This window comes from Chiloscyllium plagiosum, chromosome 37 (genome assembly GCF_004010195.1).
Source record: "Chiloscyllium plagiosum isolate BGI_BamShark_2017 chromosome 37, ASM401019v2, whole genome shotgun sequence".
Classification (NCBI taxonomy): domain Eukaryota; kingdom Metazoa; phylum Chordata; class Chondrichthyes; order Orectolobiformes; family Hemiscylliidae; genus Chiloscyllium; species Chiloscyllium plagiosum.
The window spans coordinates 33,477,593-33,499,870 of NC_057746.1; the positions used below are offsets into that span (position 1 = coordinate 33,477,593).

General features: G+C 39.2%; 2 protein-coding genes across 2 annotated transcripts in view; one reads left to right on the top strand and one right to left on the bottom strand.

Moving 5' to 3' along the window:
• Positions 1 to 22,278, bottom strand: part of LOC122541488 (zinc-binding protein A33-like) — a 492,570-nt gene that overhangs the window by 78,274 nt on the left and 392,018 nt on the right. The window lies entirely within an intron of this gene.
• Positions 1 to 22,278, top strand: part of LOC122541189 (butyrophilin subfamily 1 member A1-like) — a 77,497-nt gene that overhangs the window by 4,454 nt on the left and 50,765 nt on the right. The window contains exons 4-5 of the mRNA XM_043677816.1: positions 9,580 to 9,927; positions 21,841 to 22,122. Coding sequence (XP_043533751.1) covers positions 9,580 to 9,927; positions 21,841 to 22,122 — 630 coding nt within the window. The remainder of the gene's footprint in view (positions 1 to 9,579; positions 9,928 to 21,840; positions 22,123 to 22,278) is intronic.

Below are 22,278 nucleotides of genomic sequence, written 5' to 3' on the forward strand. Positions count from 1 at the left end.
TTAATGATGAAGGTGTTTGGTATGCTTTCCTTTATTTGTCATGGTATTGAGTATATGAGTTTGGAGGCTATACAGGGCAGTAGTTTCACCAGTTTTGGAATTTTGCATGCAAATCTCATCTCCTTGTTATCAGAAGGATGTTCTGAAACTTGAGAAAGTTCGGAAAAGATTTACAAGGATGTTTCCAGGGTTGGAGGGTTTGTGCTACAGGGAGAGGCTGAATAGGCTGAGGCTGTCTTGTCTGAAGCATCAGAGGCTGAGGGGTGACCTAAACAAGGTTTATAAAAACATGAGGGGCATGGATAGTGTAGATATACAAGGTCTTTTCCCTGGGGCGGAGGAGTCCAGAACTAGATGGCAAAATGTTTAGGTGACAGCGGAAAGATTTAAAAGGGACCTAAGTGGCAACATTTTCACACAGAGGTTGGTGCATGTACAGAATGAGCTGCCAGAGGAAGTGGTGGAGGCTGGTACAAATCCAACATTTAAAAAGGATGGTATATTAATAGGAAGGGTTTTGTGGGACATGAGCCAAGTGCTGACAAATGGGACTTGATTATTTCAGGATATCTGGTTGGGCATAGTTGAGTTGGACCAAAGGGTCTGTTTCTGTGTTGTACATCTCTACGACTCTATGATCCCAGATTCTCCCACAAAAGTGAAACAGTCTTTCTCCTTCTATCCTATCATGTTCACAGAAGAACTTGTATGGTTAAATATGGTCATCTCTCATTGTTCTAAATTCTAATTAATGCATGTCTATGCTACTTAATCTCTCTTCATAAAACAGTTGCCACAAACTGATATCAACCTGTTGTGCTGATAATATAACCAAGATTTATTCAGTGTAGGGAATAATATCCGGGCTACTGAAACACTGTGATTGAATAATTCTTAATTCCACCTCAATTAAATTATATGTGGAATTATTTTTATTGGTGCTTTGAGAAATTCATTCTTCAACTTTAGCCATTATCCTGTACAAATTATAAGTGACTTCCTTTTATATATTTTAAAAATGTTGTTTCCAGATCTCATTCTGTGATAAATCAGAAACCTGCTCTAACTTTTTTGTGTAATCCACATGAAACTGGGTAAGATTTGGTGACAAACTGTTCCCACTGACCTTGACATTCCTTGGTAGGTCTTTTAAGGAGCACAATTTCAATCCATAGTGACTTGGTAATTCCCTGTGCCAAAGGCCCTTTGTTACAGTTTCAGGGGCATTAATAAAAGCAAGAACACCAAACACACTGTTTCTATGTCAACACTTCTGTCTCAGGGTTGCTGCAGTGCTGAAGAAAAGTTCAGCATAAGCAGGAGTAATATCACCTCATCTTCCATCCAGGTACCTTACAGCCCTCAGAACTCAACACTGAGTTTAACAATGTCAGATCATGATCACTCTCCTCCATGTTCATTATCTCCTCACCCTCAACTCCGTCTCTGTCTCTCTGGAGCAAATTATGGACAAGCTTTCAGTGGGAACAAGAAGGACCCAGTTGTTGTAATCCACATGGGAAAACAAGGAAAGAAGTTGTGTTCAGGGAACATGAACAGCAAGGGAATATATTAAAGGACAGAACCGCAAGTATCATAATTTCTGGATTGCTAGCTGAACCTTGAGCAAATTGGAATAGGATATAAAAATTCAGAAAATTTAATGCATGATGCACATCAATGTGTGAGAGATGAGTTGTGATTCATTTGGCACTGGCACCAGTACTAGAGAAAGAGCTATCATTGGAATTGTCTTCACTTGAACCAGGCCTGGACGAGTGACATATGTAAGGTAGAACTCTGGCAAAAAATTAAGCTTTAAGCTAATAGTGAATAGGTGTGATGGTTCACGTGAAGGGTACTTCAAAGGTTAAAGAGAAAACATAAGCCAATAGTGCAGAGTAGCAAGATGGCTAATGATATGAAAGTGTACAAGAATATGAATGCTCCAGCAAACTAAGTTGATGTAGGGAATGTAGTGATTGTAACGAGGTCAGCCCCTGATTGGGTCTGTTAACCTGGTCCAATCAGGGAGTCCTGTACTGACAGATATAAATGGGAGTGTCAGGGGTTCTGTTCACTCTGAGAGCTGTCTCTGAGGATGCCGGCCAGCGTCAAGTACTATGAACATGTAAAGAAAGGTGACAGACTTGGTGACAGGATACTGACCTCTATGGAGTTATTTTAGGGAAGTTGTTTTAAAAGCACCTTTTAAGAGTTCTTTATCTGAATGTACACAGCATTTGTAATGAGATGGATAAATGGATAGCTCAAATAGAAATGATTATGATATGATAACTAATACAGAAATGCGGTTGCAAGATGGCCAAGGCTGAGGCCTAACTATTTAAGAATATGTGATATTTTCAAAGGGTAGGAACAAAGGAAAATGAGGTGGAATGGCTGAGTTAAGAAATGCAGAATATTGTACAGTTGTGAGAAATTACTTTGGTTCCAAAGATCAAAATGTAGAATCAGTTTAGCTGGAGGGAATAAAAACAGACAATAAATCATGAGATGGAGTGGTTTATAGCTGTACTAACAGTACTTCACCAGAGGACAGATTTTAAATTGAGAAATGATGGGGGCTTGCAAAAAAAAAGGTGCTGCAATAATCTTGAGCAATTTTATTCTTATGTAAATTGGAAGAATAAAATTGACAAATATATCTGGTAGTTAAACATGACAGGTGTTCAGGACAATTTCTTCGACCAGTATGTTCTGAAACCAATCAGGGAGCTGTCATATTTGACCTGGTAATGTATGAATTATTTCATAAATGTCAGTAAGAATGAGGAGCCTTTGAGAAAGACACACCATCAATGGCTAATTATGTATGTGGGTTAAAATTGTTAGAGAGCACAGCTAAAAAGATGAATGGCAGGTAGAGGTTTAGAAACATGTTAGAAATCAGTAAAATATCACTAAATATTGAGGAGAAATTAAATTGAGAAAAAAAATGGAAGGAATATAAGAACAGAAAAAATTTCTACAAGTGTAGAAAAGTAGAGGTAAGTAACTAAAATGGATGTTGGTCCATTGAGTGTTAAGGTGAGAGAATTAGTAATGGCAACAAAGGAAATTATACAGACTTTGAACAAGTGTTTTACATCTGTCTTTGAATTGAAAACAAAAACAAACTCCTTCCAAAGAAGGCTTTAAAAAATAGAAGAATGGAGAAACTTCAAACTATTATGATGATTAGAGAAAAATGTATTGAGAAAACTAATGGAACTAAAGAACATCAACTTGCCAGGATTTGATAGCCCACATCCCAGGATCCTAAAGGAACCGATTGGAGATGTAGTGAAAACATTCCCTAGGTTTCGGAAAGGCTCCAGTAATTTTAAAAACTAAAAATGCAACAGTATTGTTTCAGAAAAGAGACAGAAGCCAATAATGATTAAACAGCTTGACTATCACCTCACATTTGGAAAATGGTACAATCCATAATTAAGAAGGCAGTAGGAGTGCATTTAGAAAATCCTCATGCAATCAGACAGAGTCAACATGGTAAAATAAAACAAAGAACTATGCATGCTAGAAATCTGAGATAAAAACTGAAATTGCTGGAGGAACTAAGCAGGTCTGGCAGCATCTGTGGAGAGAAAGCAGAGTTCATGATTCAGATCCAGTGACCCTTCTTCAGTACTGCTTCTGACTTGGAGACTTCAGTGCATCAAGAACAGAGGTGAATCTGACAGAGTGGAAGCAAAGATGAATGGTGACATATTATAATGGGCTACCTTCAACGGGATGATATTTTGTTTCGTCACAGTCAGGGTATACTCCCTCAAAAGCGAAAGGAAGGACAATCAAATTAAGAGCTTACTGAAAGACAAAGGTATTAAAAGCATACCTTTTCTTCATTAGATTAACTTTTACAGATCTGACGGATGTCAGATCGTAAACATTTGAATACAAGCTGAATACAGAAACTTCAAAAGAGAGATGAGAAAACAAATGTGGGAAACAAAGAAGGTTTATGAAAAAGACTGGCAACTAACATACAAGGAAATCTGAATGTCTTCTCTGAGCACATTAAAAGGATGTTAAAAGGTAGAATAAGGCAACTGAAGACCAAAAAAACGAATTCACACTTAAAGGCAAAAAGCCTGTGGCTGAAGTGTTAAATGAGAACTTAGAAACTTCTGTATGAGGCAGATGCTGCCTAACCAGAGTGACAGAGGAAGAAACTCAGTCACTAGAATGGTGTAAAATTGGTAAGGAGGAGGTATTGGGTAAATGACTGTGATCTGATGAGATGCATCCAAGAATTTTGAAGGAAAAGAGAGTGCAAATAATATTTTAATCTTCCCTGGGCATGGGAACAGTAATAGAGGGCTGGGGAATTGTAAATATAATGCTGTTGTTTTAAAAAAAAAAAGGTTGTAAAGGTCAGCCCAAGAATTACTAACCAGATTTTGTGGAAATCTCAGGAAGCAATTATGTAAGGCATAGTTGGTTGTCATGTGTAAAAGTATGGATTGATTTGGAAGAATCAGAATGAATTTGGTAAGGGAAAATCAAATCTAACCAGTTTGTAATTGAGAGTTGTGATGAGGTCAAGGACACTGGTGTGGTTCACATGGTCTTCCAAAAGATATTTGATAAAGTGCCACACAATAGACGTGTGAGGAAAGCAAAAGGCCATGAAATCAGAGGGTTAGTAGCAATGTGGCTGCAAAATTGGCTGATGATGGGAAATGGAAAGTAATGGTTAATGACTATTTTCAGGGTGGTGTAAGGTTTGTCATGGAGTTCCCCAGGTTTTGGTACTGGGATCCTTGTTTTTCCTGATATATATACAGATCGTGCAAGGCACAATTTCAGAGCTTGCAGATGACGAAGCGTGGGAAAATTGTAAACTATGAGGACAATGGACAACTACAAAAACACTTTGATATATTAGTGGAGTGGGTGGAAAAGTGATAGATGAAATTCAATGCAGAGAAGTGCAAATTATGCACTTTGACGCAAAGAATATGGAGTAACAGTATAAAATAAAGTTGTTTTTAAAAAGGGTATGCAGAAGCAGAGACTTGAATGTTTGTGTACATACATCATGAAAGGTGGCAGGACTGAGAGAGCTGTTAATAAAGCATGGTATACTCAGCTTTATTAATACTTTATTAATAAGACAAAGAGCAAAAGAATAAGTAGGTTATGATGAACTTGTTTCGAACACTTACTTGACCTCTACTGGAAAATATGGCACAGTTGTGAGCACCACACTTTAGGAAGCATGTGAATACATTGGAGAGTGTGCAAAAAAGGTTTATGAAAATTAATCCAGGGATGAGACGTTTTGCTTATGAGGACAGAATGGAGATGGCGAAGAGTGTTTGCTTGGAGAGAAGAAGGCTAAAAGGGGATTTGAAAGAAGTTTTCAAAATCCTGAGGTGCCTGAACAGAGGACATAAGGAGAAACTATTCCCAGTCATAAATGGATCAAAAACCAGCGGGAACAATTTAAAATCTGAGTCAAATCTCTTTCACACAGTTAGGTTATAGAATGCACTGCCTGGAACTGTGGTTGAGGCAGTTTCAATTGAGGCATTGATTATTTAAATAGAAACTGTATAGGGTTACAAGAAAAGGAAAGAGATTGGAACTGAATTAAAATGCTCAGAAAGGTGGTGTAGATGCAATGTGCCAAATGCATGTCTCCTGCATCATACCAATCTTGTGATTCTGTGAACTGCACAGGCATTGGTCAGACCGCAAGTGGAATTCTTTGCAGTTTTGGACTCCACAATGAAGGAAGATGTGGCTGCATTAAAAGCAGATCATGGAAGATTCACTAGACAGATCCATGGGGTGAAGGGTTTGTGGACGTAGGTTTGCTCGCTGAGCTTGAAGGTTCATTTCCAGACATTTTGTCACCCTACTAGGTAACATATTCAGTGGACCTCAGGTGAAGCACTGCTGAAAATTCCTGCTTTCTATTTACATGTTTGAGTTTCTTTGGGTTGGTGATGTCATTTCCTGTGGTGATGTTATTTCCTGTGGTGATATGTCCAGAAACCGTAGCCACTCTTTCCTACATCAAAGATATCTCGGAAATGACTGCCAGACTACTCAGACCCCTTGGAATCATGGTAGCCTAGTAGGATGACGAAATGTCTGGAAATGAACCTTCAAGCTCAATGAGCAAACCTGCATCCAAAACCTCAACCTGAGCAACAAAAGAGACCTTGGAGTGCAGGTTCATAGCTCCTTGAAAGTGGAGTCACAGGTAGATAGGATAGTGAAGAAGGCGTTTGGCATGCTTCCCTTTATTGGTCAGAGTATTGAGTACAGAAGTTGGGAGGTCATGTTGCAGCTGTACAGGACCCATAGGGTTAAGCAACTGTTGGAATATTGCATGCAATTCTGGTCTCCTTCCTATCGGAAATATGTTGTGAAACTTGAAAGGGTTCAGAAAAGAATTACAAGGATATTGCCAGGATTGGAGGATTTGAGCTGTAGGGAGAGGCTGAACAAGCTGGGGCTGTTTTCCCTGGAGCATCGGAGGCTGAGGGGTGACCTTATAGAGGTTTACAAAATTGAGGGGCATGGATAGGATAAATAGGCGAAGTCTTTTCCCTGGGGTGGGGGAGTCCAGAACTAGAGGGCATCGGTTTAGGGCGAGAGGGGAAAAATATAAAAGAGACCCAAGGGGCAACTTTTTCACGCAGAGGGTGTACGTGTATGGAATGAGCTGCCAGAGAATGTGGTGGAGGCTGGTACAATTGCAACATTTAAGAGGCATTTGGATGGGTATATGAATAGGAAGGGTTTGGAGGGATATGGGCCGGGTGCTGTCAGGTGGGACTAGATTGGGTTGGGATATCTGGTCGGCATGGACGGGTTGGACCGAAGGGTCTGTTTCCATGCTGTACACCTCTTAAATCTGTGAGGGAATAAAGTTCAGTAAAAATAAAGAAAGTAGGGCTGAGAATGATCAGATCAGCTATAAATGCAGTGCATGTTGTGAAGGGTTTGTCTTATTCTCCAAGCATGTTGTGCAAACACTCACTCATGTTTAGTGTAACAGACGATCTTTTGAAATATACAAGTCTTTGGGGTAAATTAACAAAGTAGATGCTGAGAAGATGTTTCCCCTCCTTGGGGAATCCAGAACAGGAGCACAGTTTAAAACTAAGGGGTCACTCATTGAAGACAGGCATGAAGTATTTATTCCCTTGGTGGATCATTAATGTTTGGAAATCTCATGTTCTGAGCTCAGTGGAAGCTGGGTCAGTGAATATATTCCAGGCTGGGTTATGCTAATTTCTGATCCACCAGAGCATCACAGATTATGGGAGTGGTGGGTGCCTTAGTTGAGTTAAGTTTACAAACAGATAAGACCATATGATGAGCAGCAGAAGTAGGCCATTCAACCCACTGAGTTTGCACCAACATGCACTGCATTCATAGCTGATCTGATCATTCTCAGCCCTACTTTCTTTATTTTTACTGAACTTTATTCCCTCACAGATTTAAATACCTGTGTGCCCCAACCTTGAATGTACTTAATGGCACAGTCTCCACAGCCTTCTATGAAAAAGAATGGAACAAATTCCACTTCCCACTGAGAGAAAAAATCCCTCCTCATCTCTCTCTGAAATGGGTGACTTCCTATTCTGACATTATGGTATGGTCCTCAACACTTCTGCAAGGAGAAATGACTTTTCAGTGTCTGCCCTGTCAAGCTCCCTAAGAAGGTTCTGTGTTTCAATAAGATCTCCTCTCATTCTCCTAAACTCCAATCAGTTTACTCAATCTCTCCATCATAAGAAAACTCTTCCATACCCAGAATTAACCTTCTCTGGATGGTTCTATTGTACCCCTCTGGAGAAAGTTGGACTTGACCCGGGCCCTCATGATCGAAAGGTCGGGACTCTATCACAGTCCCACAAATACCTGATCCTTTCAAGGATAAAGTTGCTAGCCTGGATATGCAGCACCTAGTAATGACAAAACAAGAAAGGGAAAAAGAATCTACTTCACCTTGAACTCCTCAAACTGCCTGTTGCAGCTGCATCTGACAAAATAGATAGGAGTGACCACTGCATGGTTCTTAGAACATAGAACAGTACAGCATAGGAGCAGGCCCTTTTGGCCCATGGTGTTGTGCTGAATATGACACTAAATTAAACGAATTTCTTCTCCCTGCCCATGGTCCATATCCCTCCATTCCTTGCTTATTCATGTGCTTTTCTAAAAGCTCCACCACTATGCCTGACGATGCATTCCAGGCACCTACCACACTGTGTAAAATAAAAACCTGTCACATGTCCTTTGAATTTCCTGCCTGTAACCTTAAATGCATGGCCCCTAGTATTAGACATTTCAACTCTGGTCAAAGAATTCTGACTGTCAACCCTATCAATGCCTCTCATAATTATATAAACTTCTATCAGGTCTCCCGTCAGCCTCTGCCACTCCAGAGAAAACAATGCTAGTTTGTCCAACCTCTCCCTATAGCTCATACTCTTTAATCCAGTGTCCTGGTAAATCCCTTTTGCACCCTTTCCAACACCTCCACATCTTTCCTGTAATGTGGGGAGCAGAACTGAACACAGTACTGTGGCCTGACCAAAGTTTTGTAAAGCTGCAACATAATTTCCTGACTCTTCTACTCAATGGCCTAACCAATATAGGCAAGCATGCCATATGCCTTCTTTACCACTCTATCTGCTCATTTGGCCACTGTCAGGAACTATGGACTTGAACCCTAAGATCCCTCTGTACATCAATGCTGTTAGGGATCCTGCCATTAACTGACTACTTTTGTGGAGTGAAATCACATTTTCATATTGCAGATACACTCCATTCTGTATTCTAACACTGCCAGCATCATATATGGATATTCTTCAAAACAAATCAAAATTGAACATCCATAAAGTACCGTGGGCCATCAGCAGAATTGTATTCAACCACAGTCTGTAAACTTATGGCCCAGCATATTTGGAAGGTAGCTAATGTAAAACTGTTACTTAAAGAAGGAGGTAGAGAGGAAACAGGGAATTATGAGCCAGTTAGCCAGCTATTGGCCATGGAGAAAACACTAGAGCCCATTATAAAAGATTTAATGGCAAAGTACTTGGAAAACAGTGATAGGGTCAGACAAATTCAGCGTGAATTTATGAAAGGGACGTTTGTTTGACAAATCTAGCAGAGTATTTCAAGGATGTAACTGGTAGATTTGATAAGAGGGAGCCAGTAGATGTGGATTACTTAGGCTTTCAGAAGAATTTTGTTGAGGTCCCATATAAGCGACTAGCATGAGTCTGAAATAACATATGGGCCAGACCAGGTAAGAATGGCAGATTTCCTTCCATGAAGGACATTTATTCCTTTAGTCTGGTGGAAATGATGATAATAGGCTGAGTACATTACCATCTTTAAACGGATTGTCTCTTTGATCGTTGGTCCTACATCCCTTCAGTGGATCTTCTTATCCAAATATTCGAGGACAGCTTTGAGAGTTAATCCCACAGCTCCCAGTTGAGTGATTGGCTAACTATGTGTATTTTTTGCTCTGTAGTTACATGAATAATCAATGAGATTTGAAATGATATTTGTCACTAGGTGAATTCATCGTAGTTGGACCTGATCACTCTCTTGAAGCCATTGCAGGTGAAGATGCTGTGTTGGAATGCCAGCTCGTGCCAGATATATTTCTCAGCAGCATGGTGGTGCAGTGGTTTAAATCGGGTCTCAGTTCACCAGTACACGTATACAGAAATGGAGAAGATGACATTACTGTTCAACACAAGGATTATCAAGGAAGGACGGAACTGTTTAAAGATGAACTGACCAAAGGAAATATTTCTTTGAGAATACGCAACATAAAACGATTTGATCGAGGAGAATATATATGCTCAATTGATGACAAAACTGATTCAGAAACATTTTCAGTTAGAATGGAAGTTTTCGGTAAGTCAATCTCTAATTTCATATCCATACATTTGGGGAAGTACCATCAAAGAAAATCAAAGAACCGTTGATACTGGAACTCAGAAACATAAGTTATTGGGAAAACCCAGCAGGTCTGGCACGATCTTTGGAGAGAAAAGAGTTAACATTTCTGGTCCAGTGACCCTCCTTCAGAAGTATTTTGTTTGCCTCTCCCTGATTTTAATTACATATAATTCATAAAATAGATTTATTTAACAGTTGGTATTATATTTTGTTAATTTTATATGCCCATGCTCCAAATAGAACAATCCCTGTTGATTGGAAGGGAGTAAATATTAGTCCATTATTTAACAATGGAGAAAGAGAGAAAACTAGGAATGACAGACTTATTAGCCTCACATCAGTGATAAGGAAAATATCAGCATGTATTATGAAGGATGTGCCAAATTGGTATTGCTGGAGAAACTCAGCTAGTCTGGCAACATCTATGGACAAAAAGCAGAGTTAACAGTTAGAGTCCAGTGAACTCTGGAAAAGAGTTATTGGACTCAAAACATTAAGTCTGTTTCTCTCTCCACAAATATTGCCTGACTTGCTGAGTTTCTCCAGCAGTTACTGTTTATGTTTCAGATTTCTAGTATCCGCAGTTCTTGGTTTTATATTATTTTGATGAACCGATAATGATCTGGATGGGTTTAAACTGCTGGTTTTGCAAATGAGAGACTGTTTGTTTGAAATGGTTGGAGTTTATTTGAATGTATAACTACCAAAATTGCCTTAGAGGAATTGATGCTCATCGTATAATATCTACAGGGAGCTGGTGCAGTGGTAATGTTGCTGGATGAGTAATCCAGAATCTTTGGTGAATGCTCTCGGTGCACTGGTTTCGAACTCTGATCATGGTGAAATTTGAATTCAATAGAAACTGATTAAAATGCTTGTGGTGGCCACGTAGCTACTTCTGATTTATTTTAAAACCTGTTTGATTCATTAACGTTCTTCAGGGAAGGAAGCCTTCCATTCTTACTTGGTCTGACCTGTATGTGACTCCCACAGCAATGTGGCTGATTTTTAACTGCCTTCTGGGCATTTTGTGATGGACATTAAATACTGCCCAGCTAATGACATCCATATCGTATAAATGGATTTTTTAAAAGTTAGATTTTTAGAAGTATTCTGGTGATGTATCCAACAGAAGGCTGTTGAGAAAAAAATAAAGCACATTAGAAAGGAGGTAATGTAATGGTATGGATTAATGATTGGTGAACCGATAGAAAACAAAGAATCGGAATCTGGGTCATTCTCGCTTTGGCAGGCTTTGACTCATGTGGCACCGTAAGAATCAGTCTGTGGGCCCCAGCTCTTTATCAAATATATTACCTCCACAGTTGTAACTGATACAGGGCTAAATGGGAATGTGTGTTGTGAGGAAAGTGTAAAGCAACTTCAGGAGGATTTGGGCAGGTCCATTAAATGGGTTAAAACATGGAGGATGAAATATAATATTGAAAATATGAGATTACCTATTTTGCAAGTAGATTTTCCTAATTTTCCTCATTTTGTTTTGAGTGGATTTCTGAAGTCCTGGTGTGGCAGCAACTTCTGGAACTGGAAGTCACTGCAGCGATCTGCATAGACATGCCAGTTGCTGTGTATAGATATGTGCAACTTGGAGTGAACTTTGGAGCAGAGTGTTCCCTGAATGGTAAGAGATTGGAAAGTGCAGATGTACAAAGAGATCTGGGTCACGGAAGGCTAACATGCCTAGATGCAGCAAGCTATTAGAAAGGCTAATGGGATGCTAGTCTTTATTTCAAGAAGATTTGAGTACACGATTAGTGAAGTTTTGCTTCAGTTGTGTAGGAGCTTGATTAGACCACCCTGGAGTACTGTGTGCAGTTTTGTTCTCCTTATCTCAGCCAAAATAATATTGACTTTGAGAAAGTGCACGAAAGGTTTGTGAGACTTATTCACAAGGATGATGGGTCTGGCCTTCAAAGAGAGAGTGAGCAAATTGGACCTGCAATCGCTACAGCTGTGAAGAATGAGAGGTGATCTCATTAGAACTTAGAACACTTTAAAGCGGTCAACAGGATAGATAAGCTCATACATTTCCACTGTTTTGGAGTCTAGAACCAGGGGCACAATTTAAAAATGTGGGGTATGCCCGTTAGGTCTGAGATTAGAAGAATTTGTTTTGCTCAGAAGTTTGTGAATTTTTAAAAAATATCATTACATCTGATTCCAATTTTTCCCTCTCAAACTGCAAAGTGAATTCTATTGTATTACGGTCACTGCCTCCTTGGGGTTCCTTCACTTAAGGTCCCTACTCAAGTCTGCCTTATTACGTATCACCAAATCCAGAATTTCATGTTCTCTAGTGGGCTTTGTCACAAGCTGTTCCAAAAAGCCACTTTGTAGACACTCCACAAATTCCTTTTCTTGGGATCTGCTATCAATCTGATTTCTCCAGACCACTTTCATGTTGAAGTCATCCATGATTATTATAATAGTCTGTTCCAAGACTGAGTGGGGAATTGTTTACATTTGTGTAAACATTCCCAAAATTTGATAAGAGGTGCTGAGGCAGTTTTATTCCTTCTGAAAAGACAGGTACGCAGATGAGCTGACCTAACTAGAACTGGATGCTACACATATAATAAAGTTTGTCAGACAAAACCCATGAGTTTTTGCTTTGCTTTCTGAGGAGGATTCTATACATTGAGGTGGCAATAAAAGGATGTTCTCAGTGTATTTTATTCATAGATTTATACAGTGCAGAAAAGGCCCTTTGGCCCATCAAGTCTGCACTGGCATAACTACCACTGAAAGTGCAACCAGAACTGTGCACTGTACTCCAGGTGTGACCTGACCAATGCTCTGTAGAACTCCAACATTAATTCCTTGCACTTGTACTCTGTGCCATGACTGATGAAAGCAAATGCTCCATGAGCCTTCTTAACTATCATATTCTAGTGTTCTGCTGACTTCAGGAATCTGTGAATAATTACCCAAGATCCCTCTTTTTCTCTAAGACTACCCAATGTCCTGCCATTCATTAAATACTCCCTCATTTTGTTTCTTCTTCCAAAGTGCATTGTCTCACACTTATCAAGGTTAAATACTATTTGCCATTGGTCTGCCCATCTTAACCTTCAACTGTTTTCTTCACTATTAACCACTCCACAAAATTTGGTGCCACTTGCAAATTGCTTAACGTTCCTCCCACATTTTCATCTGCATCATTTATCTATACAACAAGAAATAAGGGTGCAAGTACTGATCCTTGTGGTACACTGCTGGGCACCAGCCTCCAGTGATTCAGCAGCCTTCAACCACTGCCCTTACTAAATCAGATTTTAATCCATCTTGCCAAGTTTTCCTCAGTTTCATGTTCTTTCAACTTCTGAATCAGTCTCCCATGTGGGACCTTGTCATAAGCTTTGCTAAACTCCATATAAACTAAATGAATTGAACTTCACTCATCAACACATTTGATCACATTTTCAAAAAGGTCTAACAAATTTGTTCGGCATGACTTCCCTCTGATGAAGCCATATTGACTATTCCTAATTAAGAGCTGAAAATGTGTTGCTGGAAAAGCGCAGCAGGTCAGGCAGCATCCAGGGAACAGGAGAATTGACGTTTCGGGCATAAGCCCTTCTTCAGGAAATAGCAGGTGCTGAGGAAGGAGATATGGCTGTGGTAGCGAGTCTAAGCATCTGCAGTCCTCGCTTTCTCCTCAAAGATTTCAACCTACTGCGAATCCTCTTACAAGGATGCCTTCCTTGAAGAAGCTCTCTTCCTCTCTCCAGCATCTGCAGTCCTCACTTTCTCCTATTCCTAATTAACCCATGCCTTTCCAGGTGGGTATTAATTTGCTCCTTCAGAATTTTCTTCAATAGTTTCCTGACCACTGATGTGAGACTCATTAGTTTGTAACTTCCATATTCATCTCCACCACCTTTCTTAAAAAGTGGAACTGTATCTGCCCTCCTCCATTCCTCTGGCACCTCCCTGTGGCCAAAGAGGAATTAAACATTTGTGTCAGAGCCCCTCTAATTTGCTGCCTTCCCTCCCATTGCAGCCTGGAATGCAATTAATCTGGGCTAGGGGACTTGATTGTTTTTTCAGCTCTCCCGAACCTTCAATATCTTCCATTTCCTATGTAAAACTGCAAATTGTTTCAGAAATTTTGAAATATCTAGAACTAGGTTGAGTAGTCTTGTATTGTATTCGAGAAGGTAAAGCAAAGAAAATTTGTGCATTTGATGTGAGCATTAAAGGGAGTAACAATGAATGAGGCCTTTAGGTGAGCAATTCTATGGAAAGACTTTTTAAAAATCCTCCTTTCATTGTTATGAACTTGTATAGGAAGTCAGAAATTTGGAACAACAGAACAGGTAGCTGAGATGGCTGGTGATTATGAGCTGGTCCACAAATGCAAGCACTTTTTCTGTTAGCCCCACAAACCGTGGAAGGATAAAAGGTGAGAGAACAAAAGAAAGTCAAGGAGCAAGAGATAAGAATGGACAGCTGAAAATCTCCATGATCCTCAGACCAAAAAGGAAGGTGCTAAAGGTAGAAATGATATCTAAATGCCCAAGAATTTCCATACACACAAGGTTGGACAGTTTCTTGCAGATTGCTCAAAGTTACATAGTAAGGTAAATAGGCTCAATGCAGAGACTGGAGCCCTGACTGAGACTACAAGAGATCATATAGCCAGCAATTACCTTCTTTTTGCTTTTCTTCTACGTGCAGCTCCAAGGTCCATGTACGGTCGCAACTCCCAGAACCAGAAGTCAAAACTGCGATCAGCATCAGCATGCTGATTGCCATGTGCAGAATGTCAGAGTGTGCAGCTTAGTGGGTAGATTGGTTGTAGCTCTGACTGCAGCTGTGAGACCAAAGATAATATTGCTAACGCTGCAGAAAAAAAGAACAAGATACACAAGAGTTACAAGGAGCTCTAATCAAAAGAGAAAGTGGCTCTTTGTTCCTCAAATGAGACACATAAACATATTCTTGGAAATACAGAAGACACTCAAATTCCTGTGCTAGGAAAAGCATGACCTTTTCACCAGAACGTTATGTTACTGACAAACGTTTAGTGAATAGTATCATCAGGGGTATAATGTCCTTATACGTATATTGAGTCCGCCTTGAGAGTGACCTAATATCTGGGATTGAACTGTAGGGGTAGTCCATAGTTTATTTGCAGATGGAGTTGACCGAGATAAATATTTAGCAGGAACAAAAGTTGTAACTTCTCCAGTTGTCATGGAATGGCCAAGTGAGATCAATAAAACAGAGCAGGGAAAGATTCCGGGAACGTAGTGATCCAGTCAATGGCTAAAGAAAGTCTGGCATCAGAGATTAAGTTAGGATCACAGGCAGATATTTGGTATCTGAAAGTTTAGAGATTTGTAGAATCTGAAGGAAGTAATCAATAAGCATTTTCTCATCGAGGCTCTGCTCAGTAAAGTAGCCCAATTGACTCAAACTGAAGTTGAAACTGAGGGAGATCTGGAATGCTATTAAAAGTGCAAATGTGATCCAGAAGTGGTGATCTTCTTAGAGACATGTTGATGAAGACTGGATGGAAATTCACTCAAATGTCGCCTAGTAACAGGGAAGATAAATGAAATGTTAAACATAGAAACATAGGAGCAAGAGTAGGTCATTTATAATGATCATCAAACTTAATACCCTGGCCCTGCTCTATCCCCTTATCTCTTGATCCCTTCAGCCACAAGAACAACAACTAACTCCTTCCTGAAAGCATGTAATGTTTTGGGCATCAACAACATTCTGTGGTAGTGAATTCTATAGGCTCGTGACTCTCTGGGTGAAGAAATTCCACGTCAACTCAGTCCAAAAAGGAATTTATCCCTTAACGTAATAAATACCCTTGATGCTGGACTCTCCACTATCGGGAATAACTTTTCTGTAGAGGTTTGTAAGTTTGTATGGGATTCCCAGCTTCCCCACCCACCCCACCACCATTCTCCTAAACGCCAATGAATGTTGTCCTAACTGATTCAAATTCTCCTCAAATGTCAGTCCAGCCATCCCAAAAATCAATTTGCAAATGTTTCCTACACATTCTCTGCAGCAAGGACATCATTCATCAGGAAAGGAGACCAAAACTATGCACAATATTCCAGGTGTGGTCTTACCAGTGTCCTCATAATTGCAGTTGTTGGCCTTTATTTCAAAGGGAATGGAGTATAAACAAAGGGAGGATTTGTGAAATGTATACATGGCACTAGTGGGACCACTCCTGAAATACGGTAAACGGTTTTTATTCCCATATCTAAGCAAAGTCATTTTGACTTTGAAGACAGGTTTATTTGGTTAATTCTGGATACAAAAGGGTTTTCTTGTGAAGAGAAGTTGAGTCAGTAGGTTTGTATTTATTGGAGTTCAGAACAGTGAGACTAAAGTATATAAGATTATTAAGGGCTTGTCGATGTGATTGCAGATTGTTATTTCTGACTGTGGGAGGGTCGTGGACTGAACATCATAATCTCCGAGCAAGGAATTGCCAATTTAATATAAGAAGGAATTTCATCTGAGGGTAGTGCTTCTGTAGAATTTTTTACCTCAAGGGATGTCATGGCTGGGTCATTAAGTGTATTTAAGGCTGAAATTGACAGCTTTTCTTATCAGTAATAGGATCAAATATTACATAAATAAGGTAAATTGAGTTGCATATTACTGGATCAATGATAATCTCATTGAAAAGCAGGGTAGATTTTATTGGGCTGAATAGTCAAAAACTGCTCCTATGTGTCATGATCTGATAAGAGAACCATTGGAAGGTTCATATGATAAGTATCAGAAAGAAAGGTCCAATCCTTTTACTCCAGCCATGACCTCTACAGACACAAAGTTTCATCCTTTTCTCCTTTTGAAACTTCCTTGTTTATATAAAGAGTCACCAGACTTGAAACGTTAACTCTACTATTTTTCCACACATGCTGCTAGATCTTCTGAGTTTCTCCAGCAACATCTGTTTTTGTTTCAAATCTCCAGCATCTGCAACTCTTTATTTTTTCACAACTGTAATTGGTTTCATTTCAGCAAATTTCTGCATTCACCTAACTTTGATTTGTTTCCTGAAGTCTCTGAACAAGCTGCTAATACAGGTTATATATTACTGGACAAGTGTTCCTTACACTCATGTCTTCAACAGTATTGTAAGATGTCTTTCTTCTGTGACACCTACACAGCTTTCTGCTTCTGAAGTTTTCTTCTCAGGAACAGAACTTTTTTTTTCCAAACTCTTACTGTTAGGACTGCTGATAACAGTGGCTACTTTAATTGAATCAGTTTCTAACTGAATCAATCTGCTGTAGGGCCCTTTGTCTCTCGCAGTGTAAACCTCGAGTCACTAAAGACTTTAACAATTATAAAGTGATCATCTATAGCAATTCAAGCATGTATAAGTATCATGTTGATGTGTGGTTGCTTATGAATTAATGGACACACATACTTTGAGAAGGGGAGAGGGGTGTGCCTCTAAACTCTGAATCAATGTAACATCAACTTTACTCTCAGCCAGGAGGCCCAGATTTTAATCTTCCCCACTTCTGAGGTGGAGAATAAGAGTTGATTGCTCTTAGCAGACCTTGGAACCAGGAAACCCATGTTCAATCCACACTTGCTCCTGATATTATCTTTGTGTGATATTATCTTTGAGCAGATTTATTAAGAAATAAGGCCAGAAGACCGTAAGACATAGGAGCAGAAATTATGCCATTCAGCCCATTGAGTCTCCACCATTCAATTATGGCTGATAATTTTCTCAACCCCATTCTCATACTTTCTCCTTGTAACCCTTGATCCCTTTGACAAACAAGAACCAATCTATCTCAAGTCTTAAATATACTCAATGACCTAGCTTCCACAGTCTTCTGTGGCAGTGTATTCTGTAGATTCACCACACTCGGGCTGAATAAATGTCTCCTTATTTCTGTTCTAAAAGGTCTTCCCTTTAATCTAAGTCTGTGCCCTCCAGTCCTAGTGTCTCATACCAATGGAAACACCTTCCCAACATTTAATCTGTCCAGGCCATTCAGTGTTCTGTAAGGTTTAATTCAATCCCTCCTCATCCTTCTAAATCCAGAGTCCTCAAACGTTCCTCATATGTTAAGCTTTTCATTCTCGTGAACCTGCTCTGAACATGCTCCAGTGACAGTACATCCTTCCTGAGATATGGGGCCCAAAACTACACACAATACTCCAAATGTGGTCTGACCAGAGCCTCAGAAGTACGTCCCTGCTTTTATATTCAAGTTCTCTCAAAATAATTGCCATCATTGCATTTGCCTTCCTAACTACTGACTCAACCTTCAAGTTGACTTTGAGTGAATCCTTGACGAGAACTACCAAGTCCCTTTGCACTTCAGACTTCTGAATTTTCATCCTAGTCCATGCCTCTATTCTTCCTACCAGGTGCATGACCTCACACTTTCCCAAAGTACAAACATGTACTCTCAATGACAATCCAAAACAAATCAATTTAACAACCTTGTTGAACGTTTCATGAAATCAAATTATGCCACTAACAGCAGCCGAACTTTCTACAGACATCTTAATTCATTTCTGCAGCATAGATGCAGCAACTTCTTGGGACATGTGGGGAATTTGATACTGCGTTCCAGCTTTTGTGAGCCTGATGGTAGAGAAGCAAAAATCAGGAAACAGTTCATATCAATTTGCAACTGATGGTGTATCGCTTCCTGACCACAAATTCCTAGAATGTTGATATTCCCAAATCATTATTGTTTCAAAATCATTTTCAAAACCACTGTGTTTGTTGGCATTACTTCAGCTTTTAAGCAAAAACAGAAATTGCTGGAAAATCTCAGCAGGTCTGGCAGCATCTGTGGAGAGAAATCAATTAATCTTTCTGGTCCAGTGACCCTTCCTCTGAACTGTTCTGAGGAAATTTTGAGAGTTCTGAAGAAGGGTCACTGGACCTGAAATGGTAACTTTGATTTCTCTCCACAGATGCCGCCAGACCTGCTGAGATTTTCCCGCAATTTCTGTTTTGTTTCTGATTCCCAGCATCCACAGTTCTTTTGGTTTTTATTTAAGCTCTGTTGGAGTTAGAAATTCCTCCAAGCTAACATAACGTTCAACTGTTCCATTTAAACCTGGCCATTGTAACATTAAATATTGCTGCCTACAAAAACAACAGGATCAAGTGACGCATTTGACTTTTTCACTTGTTTTTAGAAGGGGTCAGATCTTCGCAGAACTGAAAATTAGAATTTATTTTTCCCTAAAACTTAGAAACTAAGCTCTCCAAAAATAATAATGCATAATGAACCTTCATTATACAGGTGAAAAGAACAGTCTCATTAAATGTCTTAATTGGTTTTCTAGTTTATTGTAGTCAACATTTCGTTTTGAAACACAATTAAAAATAACGTTTCATTTCTTTGCAAGGGGTGGAAAGATGTTATGAAGATGTTTAGTATTTAATTATTCTGTGTACTTGAGTTTGAAGGATATAGAAATACCTAGATTTTTTTTTTAAAAAAGACAATGAAAAGACACATTTGATGACTTTATTTAAAGCAAAGTATTTCTAAGAAATGGTATTACTCCAGGTAATTGCTGATCTTTGTAGCTTGAACTCACTTTCAGAGGAAAAAGAAACCTGACTACTTTAGAGCTGGGTTTTATGGCTGTTCCATTTGAAACATATTCACAGGCTTGGATATATCCATTCAAGAAAGCTTGCTGTAGATAAAAAAAAGCTGTTCAGGTCATGTCTTCTGTTTCTGAAGTACTTTTTGCGGTGAATTCAGTGTGAAACATAAATGATTGCTCATATGGAAGAGTGATTGAAAGAATTTCTCAATATTATATTTCTTGAGCAAGCTGTCTGTCAGGACTGCAGAGACAGCTGTGGCTATCTTGATGACTTGTAAAGAATACAAGATTGACAGAATTTGGAACATTCTATGCCTTGAGCTTTTTTGTCTTTATAAAAATCAGCAATAGCCCGGAAGTGTTTGTAGCTTTTTCATTTTTCAACTGAATTTGTGCAGAGAAATACTTTTATCCCCCTTTCCTTGAATGTGTGGGTTACCATTGACCAGAAACTGAGACATTCTATTCATTCTAGTCATTTAAGTACTATGTTTACAACAACAGGTCAGAGGCTGTGGGTAATTCATCATCTAACTTCCAAAACCTGTCCACCATTTACAAGACGTGAGGCAAGAACATTCCCCATTTGCCTGAATAAGTGCAGCTCCAATAGGACTCAAGTAGCAAATTGACTGAAGTAGTTCATGGAGGCATTTTTCCATAGGTATGAAGGAATGGCACTAAATGCTGGGCCAGCCAGCAATTCCCACATTCCTTAAATGAAAAAGACAAAATTGCTCTTGTTGGTGAAAAATCAGAACATTGACAGCATTCTAGTAGAAAGTAGGGATTCAGATGCTGGAGATCAGAGCTTAAAAATATGTTGCTGGAAAAGCGCAGCAGGTCAGGCAGCATCAAAGGAGCAGGAGAATCGACGTTTCAGGCATAAGCCCTTCTTCAGGAAACAGCATTCTGTCAACACCACCTAATTAGGACATACCCAACGATCTCCCGTGAGGTCTGCTAATTGGCTAGTGCCTGAACTTAGTATACAAATAACACCAACTATAGAGCTTGAAATTGGGTAATGACAGGGAGAACATGACATGCAGAAGTTTTGAAATCCATTGACAGTACTACAACTATCACTATAGACCCTGGAATGTTTACCTGTCCCTACATGTATGTGTAATTGGTCAGTAAAATATGCTTTTTTTTCATTTTACCAATTTCCTTTTTGTTCCTCCCTTTTTTGCACATGCTTATATCTGACTGGGGACAATTCCATGAGTATCAGGAATCCTGACCTTCTCCTGCATGAAGCCAGTAAATGTTTTCTTTATCCTTCACTCCTCACTGACTGTGTTTGAATCTGCTGATAGCACCACTTCAGGATCCTCTCTGTGAGCTTCAAACCACAATGGGTCCAAACTATAATTAAACCGCTCCCAGCAAAAACCCAGATAACTGAAACCAGAGAATCTCTTAAATTCTCCATGTTGGCATAACCAGCTCTGTATAGTTCAAAACCTGACCTTCTTAAGGCTTGTTGAATGCTTTAAACTAATTTAATTACTAAAACATACAAATATTGAATATAACAATTCTCTGCAACATAACTACTTGGGGAGTAGGTGATGGCCTAGTGGTATTATCAGTGGGCCGTTAATCTAGAAGTCAAGGTAATGTTCTGGGGACACAGGTTCAAATCCCACCATGGCAGAGGATGAAGTTTCAATTCAATAAATGTCTGGAATTAAGAATTTATTACCATTTGCCAGAAAAATCCTGGTTCAGTCATGTCCTTTGGGGAAGGAAGTCTGCTGTCTGTACCTGGCCTACATGTGACTTCAGAGCCACAATGAAGTGGTTGACTCTTAACTGTCCTCTGGGCAATTTGGGATGGGCAATAAATGCTGCCTATCCAGCAACACCCTCATCTTGTTAAAGGAAAAAAACATTGCAGACAGTAACTTGACAAGAGTACTTTCTGTTTTTATACCTCTTATCCTTTTAGCAGTTAACCTTTAAATAAACATGACTTCAATCTTTTAAGTGTAATAGGCTTCCATTTTCTTTACTTGTATTTATCCAGTTTTCAGCAGTTAAAATGTAATATCTAAAACTGAAAGTTCACTACTAAAACAAAAACCATTAAGTAGATATTTACTGCAATATCAATAATGTTAAACAAAGATTTCCCATGGGCTGCAGGGAGTGTTCTCAGGACCTTTTGCAATGTCATTTTTCTCATATCAATAAAGATTGTCGTTGTTCCTAACAATTTTCATTTCTGAATCTATTCTCTGTTGATTACAGGTATTGGGTGTGAGCCCTGGATTCAGATGAAGGCAAATCATATAAATGAAATCCAGCTTGTATGTAAATCCACAGGATGGTTCCCTGAACCAAAGATATATTGGGTTAGAGAGGATGAAAGTAATTTGATACAAGCTGAAACAAGATCACATCTGGACTCTACAGGTCTTGTTGACATCCAAAGCAACATTGTAATAACAAGACAATTGTCAAACAGGTTCACGTGTCGTATACTAAATGTACATCTGAAAACAAAACAACAAGTAACAGTCAGGATATCAGGTTTGTAAATTAAAACATTTGATCAATAAAGGCAAAAGTGATTTAAACTCTGCCATAAATTAAATCATAAACTTAACTGTCTCCAGTATACCATGTTATGATAGGTCAAGAGAAGAAAATATAATCCTACCATTCTTATCTCAAATCTGTTCCTGA